The sequence below is a fragment of the Coregonus lavaretus genome (genome assembly GCF_964263955.1).
Source record: "Coregonus lavaretus genome assembly, chromosome: 6".
NCBI lineage: Eukaryota > Metazoa > Chordata > Actinopteri > Salmoniformes > Salmonidae > Coregonus > Coregonus lavaretus.
The window spans coordinates 11,523,036-11,537,198 of record NC_139993.1 but is presented as its reverse complement, the minus strand read 5'-3'; the positions used below and the strand labels follow the sequence as shown (position 1 = coordinate 11,537,198).

At 44.2% G+C, this 14,163-nt stretch overlaps 1 protein-coding gene across 2 annotated transcripts in view; it reads right to left on the bottom strand.

The window, feature by feature from the left end:
* Positions 1-336: 336 nt before the first annotated feature.
* LOC311131160 (son of sevenless homolog 1-like) overlaps positions 337-14,163 on the bottom strand; it is a 75,232-nt gene continuing 61,405 nt past the window's right edge. Inside the window, exons 15-23 of one of the 2 annotated variants that reach the window (XM_084164002.1) lie at positions 10,897-11,016; positions 9,532-9,694; positions 9,118-9,235; positions 8,611-8,783; positions 6,326-6,442; positions 5,145-5,195; positions 4,151-4,421; positions 2,358-2,479; positions 337-2,053 (exon numbers count right to left, since the gene is read on the bottom strand). In XM_084164002.1, the coding sequence (XP_084020128.1) occupies positions 1,475-2,053; positions 2,358-2,479; positions 4,151-4,421; positions 5,145-5,195; positions 6,326-6,442; positions 8,611-8,783; positions 9,118-9,235; positions 9,532-9,694; positions 10,897-11,016 (1,714 nt within the window). In that variant the 3' untranslated portion in view covers positions 337-1,474. The remainder of the gene's footprint in view (positions 2,054-2,357; positions 2,480-4,150; positions 4,422-5,144; positions 5,196-6,325; positions 6,443-8,610; positions 8,784-9,117; positions 9,236-9,531; positions 9,695-10,896; positions 11,017-14,163) is intronic. The other variant, XM_084164003.1, reaches the window with a different exon arrangement.

Sequence of the window (14,163 nt, the reverse complement as noted above, 5' to 3'; positions counted from 1 at the left end):
AGGGTTGTGGGTTCGATTCCCACAGGGGCCCAGTACGTAAAAGTATGAAAAACGTATGCAATCACCACTGTAAGTCGCTCTGGATAAGACGCTCTTATTGGCAAGACTCAAGCTGAAATTTGAGGTAAACAATTAGCAACTACATTTCCATACAGCCTCTTTAAGATGTCACTGATAGAGCAAGGTCTCCAGTACACAACCCGATCAGCTTCAGTCATGTCAGATCAGTGACCACTTCGAGGAAGGAAGGAATCATTCAAAAAATATTTAACAGGGCCTTTGCATTCAGGGCGGTAGCCAGCTCTTCACTAGTTTCATAGTGGACTTACAGCGTAGTGGTAGAAACACTTTTATTCCCTTGTTTAAAGAAGTAAATCGTAATTTTCTTTACATACTCATTGGCAGAAATGAATCAGAACATACAAGTATTAACACGAACATAAGAACAATCACTTCTTGTGTTTCTTGAATGCTTGAAAAGTACCTCTTTGGTGTGGATGGGTACCTTAAATCAGGGTTTCCCAAACTCGGTCCTGGGCCCCCCACATTTTGGTTTTCGCCCTAGCATTACACATCTGATTCAAATAACTAATCATTAAGATTGGATTATTTGAATCAGCTGTGTAGTGCTAGGGCAAAAACCAAAACGTGCACCCAGGACCGAGTTTGGGAAACCCAGCCTTAAATCACGGTACTCTGGTCGATCTACTGGCACAAAAAAAACGCTCGCATCGGATTGAGTCTCTACACAAAGCCTTAAACACCATTTAACAACATGATTTCCCAAATCCCTTTTTCGATCTGAGTGAGGTGGATTGAACGGCAGACATTTGTTATGGGGGAGTTGAATGGGTTTGCAACACTGTGATAGCTTGAGTCCTCTCTGGTCAATATGGGCCACTCTAGTAGATTGTTTAGCCCATATACAGTGAGTTAAAACACTATTAAGTTTGTGGATTTCTCCTGGAGTCTGTTCAAACTGGTCTACAGTCTTTATCTTCCCGTCATCCAGCGTGCATTGGACTTGTGTGGTCCTGGTTCATCATGGTTCAAGCTGTATGTGCATGGGTAGGCTACCGAGCTCATAGACAAGTAATGCTGCAATCAATTCACTTTTAAAAAATTACCAAGCCAAATAAACATTGGACGATGACAAACGACATTCTGTACATACACACACAACAAAACAAACAAACATACAAACAGTAAGATACCCCACCCCGAAAGGGTTTTTATAGGGAATCTCCAATGGTCTGCACTTGAATGAAAAAGGACAATCATCTTTCGTTTAAGTATTTTTTTTTTTTTTATAAGGGCACATGATTATTTTTCCAGGTAGCTAAGAACCTACACTGGCATTGTCTTTTTCTTCTTCTCAAAGTCAACATCACAATTAATTTTGTTTTTGTTCAAGTCTAAAGTTTTTAGTGTTCGCTCATTTCCCCCACCCCCCAAATCACATACACAAGTCTTTTTAAGAGGGGTTGGCATTCTCCAGCAGGGGCGGGCCGTCCCGATGCACTAGGGATGGGTGTGACACCGACTCCCTTTTGTACGTTTTGGGGGGGAGCTTGGGGATGACTTGAGCGGTGGCGCTGCTGGTGCTCTGGCGGGGGGGCACAGGGGGCCCAGATGCACCCCCCGGAGAGAGGAGGGCTGAGTCGCCGTAGCAGTCTGGGCCGCCGGGCCCCAGCAGTGGCAAGGGCGGGGAGGGCAGGTGCTTGCGCGGCCCCAGCGAGGGCGAGGGAGTGGGGGGCGGCGGCGGGGTGAGCGGGCCGAACGGCGAGGGGGGGAAGAAGGTCTGGCTCAGCGTGGGTTCGCTGCTGCGGACGCGGCCCTGCGGGGGTGGCTGCAGGTGCAGGGGGCTGTTGGAGCTGGAGAAGACGTCCGGCGTTCTCACGGGCTCCCGCGGCGGCAGGGTGGGTGGGCTGTCAGGCGGCTCCGACACGGAGGTGCGCTCGGTCGAGAGCGAGTAGCGCGGCGAGTAGACCTTGGTGGTGGTGGGCTGCCGCGGGGGGATGGCGGGGGGGCTGTCCAAGTGCTTTGACATCATCTGGAATGTGAGAGACGTGCAGGTGGAAAAGGAGAAAGGAGGAGAAGCACAAACGTTATGGAGAGTGAGGGAGTATGACTCGACAAACTCTCGGAAATGTCATCCAAATCTCCAGAAATTACTCACAGTGGAACTTAGCTGTGTTTCATTGGATATTTAGCATTCCACATCTACACTCTTGAATCAATCAATCAATCAATCAATCAATCAATCAATCAATCAATCAATCAATCGAGAATCATCCTAATGGTACAGTACAGTCTCAGAAAAACTTTAGGTCGCAAACAGGTAAAAATAGAGTCACCTTCGAAGGGGAAGATTCAGTGGGGGCGGATTCGGGGCGTCTACGAGGGGGCACAGGTGGGGGGACGGTGGCGTCTTCAGTGCTCCTGTGGAGACTCACCATGGAGGAAACCGAGGAGGACCCTGGAATAGAAGGAAATGAGGTTAACTCAAACTAAGCCTTACAAGAAGACAGTAATCACACATATTTAACCCTAATTCCCCAAATCCATCCCATACAGGACTCTACAACTCAGGGATGGGCAACTGAGTGTCTGGGGTTCTCTATTTTGCCTGGCACTTGACTGTTTCCTAGGTCTTAATCATACACTGACTTCAAAGGATGAAAATATCTGCAGACATTCAGGCCCACGAAGAATGGAGTAAAAACAAGCATTGAAAACTTGGAAAATGAAAAACTAGAGAAAGAGGATGATGAATGGATGGGTAATAGACACTCTCCTTTCGGGAACGGTATACAAAGACACCACTAAAGTATTATGTTCGAGGAAGCAATCACGTTGACCAACTTCAATAATGCATATTACTACGGTTTCTACTACATACAACTACTACTAACTATATACCACAGAGTGATGTTGTACAAGGATGCTTACACCTCACAATGACAATGAATTCAGGACAGGAGAACAGGAGGGGGTGACACTGATCTAAGGTCAGTTTAGCTGGCCAGTATACTGGTTAGAGTCAGGATTCAAAGCGGGGTAAACTGATCCTAGATCTGTATCTGTGGGCAACGACTACTTGGAGCTACGAAACACACACAGACGACAGAGAGTTTTTTGCCATGGAGACAGGCGCAATGGTGGGCGGAGATGGGAGTAATGAGGTGGATGTCAGTTGCATGCGGGTAGGGAGAGGCAAGTTGGGCTTGGGAGGGTCAGAATGAGTGAGAGGCGGGGGGCGGGTTGATGTAGTAGCTTGGATGGGGTGTGGGTGGAGGGGTGGTGAGGGGACACTGACAACAGGAAGGCTTTGAGAGGGTCATACTAACGTGGGCCGTGTGGTAAGGAGACCGGGGCAAAGATGCTGTCGCAGTCTGGACGGAGGGAGAGGCCGAAGGAGAGAAAAGAGAAGAGAAGAGAAGAGAGAGAAAAGGCCCTGAGAGGAGGAGAGACTGAGGCGGATGGACTAGTTTCATTTCGGACCACCCAACCTATCACCCATTAACCCCTTTATGTGTTCACTGTTCACAATTCTGAAAGGACTGTGGGTGTCATCACCTCCCCACACACACCTTGTTATAACGGAGTTCTGAAAATGGGAAAGTTACTGATATAATGCGAGTTACAGGGTAATGTAGAATGGGTTAGTTCAGAGTTAGTATCTTCAGGGCAAGTGGTTGTGTTGTGTTGTATTCCGTTGGCTGTGCTCAGAACGGATAAAATCGGAATACTAGCATTATCCATGTCGGCGTCAAACATTTCACAGCGATAACACTCAATTGCACTCTGACTGGTCTTGCATGCATTGTTCCTTCCTCCCTTCCTTGGAGTAATCACTGATCTGACATGACTGGATCGGTGAAAGCTAAGAAGTTGAACACTTTGCATTAAACCTATCTAACCACTTATCATCTTAGATCAGTGATTACTCCAAGGAGGGGAGGAAGGAAGCATTTTGACAGTTTTTAAACAGGGCGATTTCCTTTAGGTACTCCCTTAAATTCAAAATCTCAAACTGTGTTTAACAAACTCTCAAACACTTCCTCATAAGCTCTGACTGCGCTCCTCCCAACCTCCCCTCTGATCCCCACCCAACCCGCTCCCCCGTCCGGCTCGAAGGACCACCTACTTGAGTGGAAGGGGCTGGAGGGGCCCTGGGGCGAGTCGAACACGCTGCCAATGTCCGTGGAGCTGGAGGCAGCCGAGGCCGGCGGCGGCGTGAGGGGAGTGCGCGGCGAGTTGGGCGCCGAGGCGGCGCTCTCCATCTCGCTGTCAGGGATGCGGCTGTAGCTGATCTTGCGCGGCTCATTCTGCAGTGGCGTCGGATGGCGCATGGTGCCCGGGCGCACCGAGGACGGTCGCACGCCGGGCGACTTGAGGGGGCAGTTGTACTTCTTGGGCTGGAAAGAGAAAGGGAGAGAGGGGGGGGGGAAGAGAGGTGAAGGAGGAGTCAGGGCAACACTTCTACAATGTTTATCAGGGCTACTCAACTACAGACCCTCAGCCCTCAAGTACTGCTGGTTCTTTTCTATCTGGTAGCTAATTGATCAATTAAATGTCAGAGATTGAGGGACTATCTGGTTGGTGAGGTACCTACAGGTAACGGCCAAAATAAACAAACACCAACATAAAGTGTCTTAATAGGGTGTGGAGCCACCAAAGGCAGTCAGAACAGCTTCAATATGCCTTGGCATAGATTCTGCAAGTGTTTAGAACTTTATTGGAGGGATGTGACACCATTCTTCCATGAGAAATTCCATAATTTGGTGCCGTTCCAGAATCTCTCATAAGTGTTCAATTGGGTTGAGATCTGGTGACTGACACACACACACACACTCCCTTTATACACTCTATGCACCTTTGAGACACCTCTTTCAAAGTCACTGAGATCTCTTCTTCTAGCCATGGTAGCCAAAATAATGGGCAACTGGGCATTTTTATACATGACCCTAAGCATGATGGGATGTTAATTGCTTAATTAGCTCAGGAACACCTGTGTGGAAGCAACTGCTTTCAATATACCTTATTTCCCTCATTTACTCAAGTGTTTCCTTTATTTTGGCAGTTACCTGAAATTGTTATAGGTATCAATTCTGCTGACAAATTTTCAGTCTTTTTTCTACCTTAATAGCAGGGGCGTTGCGTCCATATAGAGCGCTCGGACGCCGCCCCACCTGGCAGCAATGAGATAAAAATGGATTTACAAAAAAGTAATATAATTATAAAATATTGTAATAATATCAAGTTTATGTGTATATAAATAGCTGCATTTAGATTACAAAATTGAAAAAGTGCCGAAAATCGGCAACGTAGTTCCAGCATTTCAGAGCGCTTCTCAAGCAGCCTCATTCAATGCAATTCAAAGTAATACCCCCTGCGGTTAGCATAGGATTTTAGCCGCTCTTATTAAACCTATCCAGAGCCCCTGGTTTGCAGTTATAACTCTGAACACCAGATGGCGATGATCGACAAAACGCTGCACTGTTGTCAGGTATGAAGTGAGCGCAGACACAGAAGATGACACTGTCAAACAGCTGTTCCAGCAAAGTTCAAACGAACCATGATGTTAGCTAAAATTAAACTACTACAAGTTTTTGTCTGTTATTGTATTCCCACGTGCTTGTAAGTCCAGCAAATAAGTTGAACATTTGCAGAAGCCTACTTATTCCATTTGGAAATGTGGACTTAATTAAGTGTTATTTGTCAGCTACTTATTGCCAGTTTGCAAAGTGTTGACAACAGCCCCACCTTTTGGTACACATGTGGTACATATGTGCTTGTCTAGTCTGTGCCATTATATGTGTCTGAGTTAGCTTTCCATATTTTTCTTGTGGATTTCTATTATTGCATCAGTCAGTGTGTGTGCACATGTATTGTGCGTGTCTGAGTTAGCTTTGTATCTTCTTGGGTAAAGAGAACCAGGTGTGTTGGAAATGTCATGAGACATCACTGCTTAAGAGTATACATGGAGCCACACATGCTTAAGCGTGGCTCAGTGTGGTCCAGTGCCGCTCAGTTGGTAGAGCATGGCGCTTGCAACGTCAGGGTTGTGGGATCGATTCCCACGGGGAGCCAGTATGAAAATGTATGAACTCACTACTGTAACTCACTCTGGATAAGAGAGTCTGCTAAATTATGAAAATATACAAAAATGAATAATGGACAAATAGTACTTTTCATCTTAACTCATGAAGTTCCAATGTCATTCTAACAAAGGTTTGAAATACAACAACTAATCAAGCTGCATAAGGAGTCCGAGAGAGGATAATCATGTGAACCGTAAGGAGAGGAACAAGACACTTACAAATCGAGGCAACGACCGGGCATTCCGAGGCTCGATCTCCAGCGACTTGTTGAACAGATAGTCAGCAAACTCCTTCTCTGCCTTGTCCTCCATTGGATTGAGGTTTTCAAAGAACTTCTGTGTTACACAAAGCAGAGCAAGAGGGAGTCGTCAGAAAGACATATACAGTGGGGGAAAAAAATATTTAGTCAGCCACCAATTGTGCAAGTTCTCCCACTTAAAAAGATGAGAGACGCCTGTAATTTTCATCATAGGTACACAGACAAAATGAGATTTTTTTTTCTCCAGAAAATCACATTGTAGGATTTTTTATGAATTTATTTGCAAATTATGGTGGAAAATAAGTATTTGGTCAATAACAAAAGTTTCTCAATACTTTGTTATATACCCTTTGTTGGCAATGACACAGGTCAAACATTTTCTGTAAGTCTTCACAAGGTTTTCACACACTGTTGCTGGTATTTTGGCCCATTCCTCCATGCAGATCTCCTCTAGAGCAGTGATGTTTTGGGGCTATCGCTGGGCAACACGGACTTTCAACTCCCTCCAAAGATTTTCTATGGGGTTGAGATCTGGAGACTGGCTAGGCCACTCCAGGACCTTGAAATGCTTCTTACGAAGCCACTCCTTCGTTGCCCGGGCGGTGTGTTTGGGATCATTGTCATGCTGAAAGACCCAGCCACATTTCATCTTCAATGCCCTTGCTGATGGAAGGAGGTTTTCACTCAAAATCTCACGATACATGGCCCCATTCATTCTTTCCTTTACACGGCTCAGTCGTCCTGGTCCCTTTGCAGAAAAACAGCCCCAAAGTATGATGTTTCCAACCCCATGCTTCACAGTAGGTATGGTGTACTTTGGATGCAACTCAGCATTCTTTGTCCTCCAAACACGACGAGTTGAGTTTTGACCAAAAAGTTCTATTTTGGTTTCATCTGACCATATGACATTCTCCCAATCCTCTTCTGGATCATCCAAATGCACTCTAGCAAACTTCAGACGGGCCTGGACATGTACTGGCTTAAGCAGGGGGACACGTCTGGCACTACAGGATTTGAGTCCCTGGCGGCGTAGTGTGTTACTGATGGTAGGCTTTGTTACTTTGGTCCCAGCTCTCTGCAGGTCATTCACTAGGTCCCCCCGTGTGGTTCTGGGATTTTTGCTCACTGTTCTTGTGATCATTTTGACCCCACGGGGTGAGATCTTGCGTGGAGCCCCAGATCGAGGGAGATTATCAGTGGTCTTGTATGTCTTCCATTTCCTAATAATTGCTCCCACAGTTGATTTCTTCAAACCAAGCTGCTTACCTATTGTAGATTCAGTCTTCCCAACCTGGTGCAGGTCTACAATTTTGTTTCTGGTGTCCTTTGACAGCTCTTTGGTCTTGGCCATAGTGGAGTTTGGAGTGTGACTATTTGAGGTTGTGGACAGGTGTATTTTATACTGATAACAAGTTCAAACAGGTGCCATTAATACAGGTAACGAGTGGAGGACAGAGGAGCCTCTTAAAGAAGAAGTTACAGGTCTGTGAGAGCCAGAAATCTTGCTTGTTTGTAGGTGACCAAATACTTATTTTTCACCATAATTTGCAAATAAATTCATTAAAAATCCTACAATGTGATTTTCTGGAATTTCTTTTCTCAATTTGTCTGTCATAGTTGACGTGTACCTATGATGAAAATTACAGGCTTCTCTCATCTTTTTAAGTGGGAGAACTTGCACAATTGGTGGCTGACTAAATACTTTTTTTCCCCACTGTACATTGTTGTCCTAATGACGATAGACAAGGGTGTGGGTGATTGGGGACAATGGATAAACAACCAAATAGTACATGTCGGGAGCGGGGTGGCAGTAACTCTCTACGAAGTGGTGAATCCTAACTTCCACTCGTCTAATTTTCACTTAGTCATGCATTGATGTCAATGAGACTAAAGTTGAAGCTAGGAAGCATCACTAAATGTATATCTAATAAAAAACTAAGAGGTTGCTATGACTTATGACTTGGCAAACTATTAACTGTACATGGTAATTGTAGAGATGAAATCATGAAAGGAAACAAGCGAAATTATGTTTCATATGACTTATATTACTTCCTTGTGTTACTCATATTTACACCCATTCATATTCCACGTAACTAAATGGTATTTGTGAAAGGTCGATGGGTCGGACCATGCTGCAAAGCCAGAAGTATGATGCTTTCTCCAAACATGTTGACTATGCAGGCTGGCCATATAGTGGGAACCAACTTCAACTGAACGTGCGACATCACTGTTTTCGCTCCTCACCCGGATATCGCTCTCCACCCGTAAGCAGTAGGGCTGGTTCTGGTACTGCTGGATCTCCCCGGTGATCTCGGCCACTTTCCGTCGCTTGCTGAAGTTGATCAGCTCCTTGCCATGCCTCTTCAGGAAGTCAGGGTTGCCTTCCTCCGTCTTCAGGATGTTCGTCAAGTAGATCCCTGAGGAGAGAGAAAGAGAGAGAGAAAAGACATGAGAGAGTGGAGTAATGATGGACTGGCACCGGTCCGTGGAATGTTGCTGGCCGGTCCCCGAGATGGTTAACCAACACTAGTTTTAATGTAAGTGGTCCTCCAATGAGGAAAAACCCTAGCTTAGGATAGCATAGGATAGGATCAACTTTAATGTTCCCGAGGGGGAAATTGTCTTAGACACACAGTACTGCTGTTACAAAAGAAAAACTATACATTACTTGTGAGTCTCTGAGACAAAAGGGACCATAGCTTCCTGGTCCCTGGTATCAAAAAGGTTGAGAAACACTGCTCTAGAACATACCAAAGAAGGGGACACAGGGGGGATTGATGGAGCGTAGTTTTGCCAGGTACTTCTTGTAGTGGTCCTCGCTCAGTTCGTGGGCCTCCTCCAGTATCTTCCGCTGTCGGCTTGGAATTTGCTAGAGAGGAAGCGAAAGTTCACAGTCAAAACAAGTGTTAAAGATTTCGTCCTACAGATGTGTCTCTATGGTACACAGAGGCAAAGTGTGTCTATTGAGAAGAAATCCGTCATTTTGTGTTACCTCAACGTAGATACTTACTAATTACAATACTCATCAACACTAGGCACTTATTTGGTACCGCATGATTAAATCTTCATTGGATTTATGCACTGCCAGATAGTACCAAGAAAGTGTTATCACACTATTTCCTAACAACAACACCTTGCAGAAAGAACCCCTCCGGCCTTCCTCACCTCGAAGGTGTGGTCTAGCCGGTAGATGGGCGAGGAGTTCATGGCACTGACCACCTCGAGCACGCCGTTGAAGTTGTTGAGCTCCTGGAACACCTGCAGGATCTCGATGATACGCGCCACAACTGCCGCCCGCTCTTCCAGATTCTCCGTCTCTACGATACACCTGGTGGAGAACGTAGTACATTGAAAACAAATGCTATTTAAACCCAGGGGCCAGGGCCGTGTTCAATAGGCACCAAACGGACAACTGACAAACAGGGAGGGACTACCTGGATTTGTCCAACAAGAAACATACATTTTTGTTTTGAATTGCAAAACGTTTTCTGCTGCATGCCCTAATAAACATGACTCAGGTCTGCATAGTTAGGTCAATAACTTCCACAGCTGAAAGAAAATACTTATTGGCACATTTTAATGCTCCCAAATGTGTTAATTAGTAACATCATAATGACCTGTTAGTCCTCATTTGGTAACATGGTGAGCTATTAAGTCAGTGTAAGGACACATTTCACACAACCAATTCAGTGGCCCCTGAAAACTAATCAGGATGTCTCAGGAGATATCAAGCCTAGTGTGATATCACACGTAAAATCAGACAGGGATTAGCAGCTCATTCACAAAGAACAGTCCCAAATGTTTGTTTCCTTTTCCCCTTGAGAGTCAACATGGGGAGGATAGGAGTAATCGCAGCCTTGTTTAGGGTTAAATTCTGCCACCTGCATAAAGCATTCATAACACCTGTATGCATTGCACTAAAGGACATGACATAACTATACTGATCAAATACATAAACGCAACATGCAACAATTTCAACGATTTTATTGAGTTACAGTTCATATAAGGAAATTCATTAGGCCCTAATCTATGGATATCACATGACTGGACAGGGGCGCAGCCATGGGTGGGCCTGGGAGGGCATAGGCCCACCCACTTGGGAGCCATTTAGTGTCTTTTATTGTCCCCAGCACAAGGTGCACCTGTGTAATGAACATGCTGTTTAATCAGCTTCTTGATATGCCACACCTGTCAGGTGGATGGATTATCTTGGCAGAAATGCTCCCTAACAGGGATGTAAACTCATTTGTGCACAACATTTGAGAGAAATAAGCTTTTGTGCGTATGGAAAATTTCTGGGATGTTTTATTTCAGTTCATGAAACATGGGACCAACACTTTACATGTTGTGTTTATATTTTTGTTCAGTATACAATGAGCTACATAACAGCTACATAATATACTGATATCATGCCATAAATTCATCATAGCAAATGTTTTGTCAACACTGCAAGTGTAAGGAGTATCATGGTCTCGTTTCACATGAGGACCGCTTCTTTGTGCTGCCAAAACACAAAATGGGCACTCTTACTTTTCGAACCACAACGTGAGGTTGGTGGTGTGGCGGATCATGCGCAGAAGGTTGGGCGAGTTCAGCTCCTTGTCCTCCTTCGTCCACACGCTGCCCACCAGCTCTGACGGCTGCACCGCCCTGTAGATAGAGGTCAGAGAGAGGTCAATAATGCAGTGGTCAGGGGCTTTGACGCTTCAAGTAGACGCTCCAAACCAAAGATCTAGGAGATTACCATTTACCCGAACTATTATATGCCATTATCCAAAGCAACTTACAAAAAATTTATGCTGTCACTATAATGTATGTTTATGTGATCCCAGCAGGAATTGAAGCCACAACTTTAGTGTTGCTAGCACCATGCGTTCACCATGTGAGCCACAGAGGACCACCATTATTAGTTATATGACAAAAAAATAATTGGACCTTGTGTTAAAAAAATATGCAAAAAGAAAATACACAATCATAAACAAGTTACATTTCTCAGCTACTAGGTTTTCAATCAACACACTAAACTGCCCGAGCGGCACCAGAACATCCAATTTTAATGAGATCTGCAAATTGTTCCAGCAGTGGGGCGCATTAAAACTAAAAGCGGATTTACCTAATTCGGTGGAGACCCGAGGAACCTCAAGAGTTAACCAACCCTGTGAATGCGTTTTGTAACTCATGTTTTTATACTTCAACAAAGTTAAGTAAGTCAGAAGCTTGTGTAGTAGAGCTTGTAAACAAAGACAGAGTAATTAAGTGACCTACGGGACATTAATGAGGACCAGCTCCTTCATGGACATTTAAATTGATATTCTTACAGTATATCAATTGAGTTACCCCTAGATGCTGATCCTAGGTCAGTTTTGAATTTTCCCCAGTAATGGTTACGGTTAGAATTTGGAGAGGGGAAGCTGATCCTAGATCTGCACCTAGGGGAAACTTCACCACAGAGCGTGGGAAAGAAGTGAGGGGATAACCTTGCGTATGGCCCAACCTAGCTGTTCCCACAGGCCCAGTGACGTAAGAGGGGAAGTGTGTCCCCATGTCCCCTCTTTGGTGCTGCAAGTTTGTGTTTGTGTATGTGTGTGTCCTCTATTGTACTAAACGATTTTAATCTGACAAAATGGGAAAACATAGAAACACATTCAGACAAGAGGTGGATCCAAAGTGAAGACTACATCAAGTGTGACAAATCATGAACTGGAAAAAATGTCATCCACTTAGCCATAATAATATCAATTGAAATGTCCATGAAAGAGTATCTTTCAATGTAAGTGAACGCTTAGGAGGATCTGGGTGCAACTGCAAAGATATGAATCCTGAAAGAATATCCCAAACTACAGTTGGTAGTTTTTACAGTCCTATTACCATTGAGAACTTTCTAATTACTTGAAATTATGTAACAAAATTGCTAGAAAATAATTACCAGGTATTTAGGGGACTAAATAAAGTGGTACACCTCCACCCTTCATTCCCCACCTGGTATGAAGTGAACAAATAAAGCACATGTGACCCTTTCAGGAGCTAGGCGTATGTCGCACCTCACTACTTCACAGGAGAGGCATTTGAACGTATTTTTTTAAAATCTAAATGCGTTTTGGGGCAGAAATACCTTCTGGACATGTGAACTTTCATGTGCCTTAATAACAAACTTGTATTCCATCTATACTCCTGAGTGGCGCAGTGGTCTAAGGCACTGCATCGCAGTGCTAACTGTGCCACTAGAGAATCCAGGCTCTGTCGCAGCCGGCCGCGACCGGGAGACTCATGGGCGGCGCACAATTGGCCCAGCGTCGTCCAGGGTAGGGGAGGGAATGGCCGGCAGGGATGTAGCTCAGTTGATAGAGCATGGCGTTTGCGACGCCAGGGTTGTGGGTTTGATTCCCACGGGGGGCCAGTATAAAAAAAAAAATGTATTCACTAACTGTAAGTCGCTCTGGATAAGAGCGTCTGCTAAATGACTAAAATGTAAATGTAAATATGAATACAATTGTTAAATTATGAGCTTAGTTGGTTTAGCCACGGAAAAATACATTCCCTTTAGCCTAACCTTCCCGCTAGCCATGCTTGGCTGAGATAATGGGTGGATTGGACATGCCGGGAGATGAGTTTGGATTGGTCTGCCATGTAGCATGCTTTTATCTATAACGTGAGCTGAGTATGTGTTGATAATCCTTTCTACCGCGTCTTTTTTGAAAGATATAACGTTAGCCATCAACAATTACAAAAGTTTTGCTACTTTTCTCAACAACATTGATGCCCTGGAATTTAGCAGGCGCTATCGACAGATTTCTGCACACGCCACGGTCAGTGTGAACCAGAGTGACTTGACACAACGTTAGCCAAACAAGATGTAGCTACAAACAAAACTGAGTTAAATGGTTCCAGTCTGCCGTGAAGCGTTCATCCATGTATACGGGTAAGAGTGTAGCTACATCTTCAAATATTATAAGTTTCTAATTTAGTCAGAAAGTAATTTTCATTGCAAGTTAAAACGTACTGTTAGCTTGCTAGCGAACGTTAGCTTGCTGGCTCACTAGCTAATGTTACGTGTATGATCTGTGTAATAATATTATTCAAATAAGAATCCATTTGCATTGCTAGATACAGCCTAATGTTAGCTAGCTAGCTAACATTGGACCTAGTTGGTTAGCTTTAGCTATCTGCAGATTCATACTACAGCTATGACAATCAGTTTGTATTGGTGATATTAGTATGAGTTGGGATTATGCCGGTTCATTGTTTAGCTAGCTAGCTACATGTCTCAACAAAAAACTCCACTTTGCCAGATGATTACATGACTCATCAAGTTAGCCAGGTGTGTCTGGGGGTGATTATGGCCATCTATTGTATTAAATGAACATGTGTCTAGACAATAGTGACCCATCCACTTAGCTAGTTGTGGCTGGGGGGTGGTTATAGTATTTCTTTCACATGACCCATCAATTTAGACAAGTATGTCTGGGTAAGCATCATCTAATAATTATACATTATTTACACAATAATTTTATTTGGACACTTTCTATTTTGATATTGCTACTATGCAAATATGCAAGTAACCATTTCACTGTACCGTTTACACCTTCTGTATCCTGTGCATGTGACAAATACATTTAGATTTTATTTGATATAGTATGTGTTTACCAGAGACGGTAATGTGAAGAACAACATGACATGCACCAAAGTCAGATAGGCCAAGGACTAGATAAAGTGTATTTTTACCTGGAGTTTTTCCCTTATCGTAGGCTACTACTTTTACCACTTTTAGTCTTGAAATCCTTGGTTGTTTACTACACT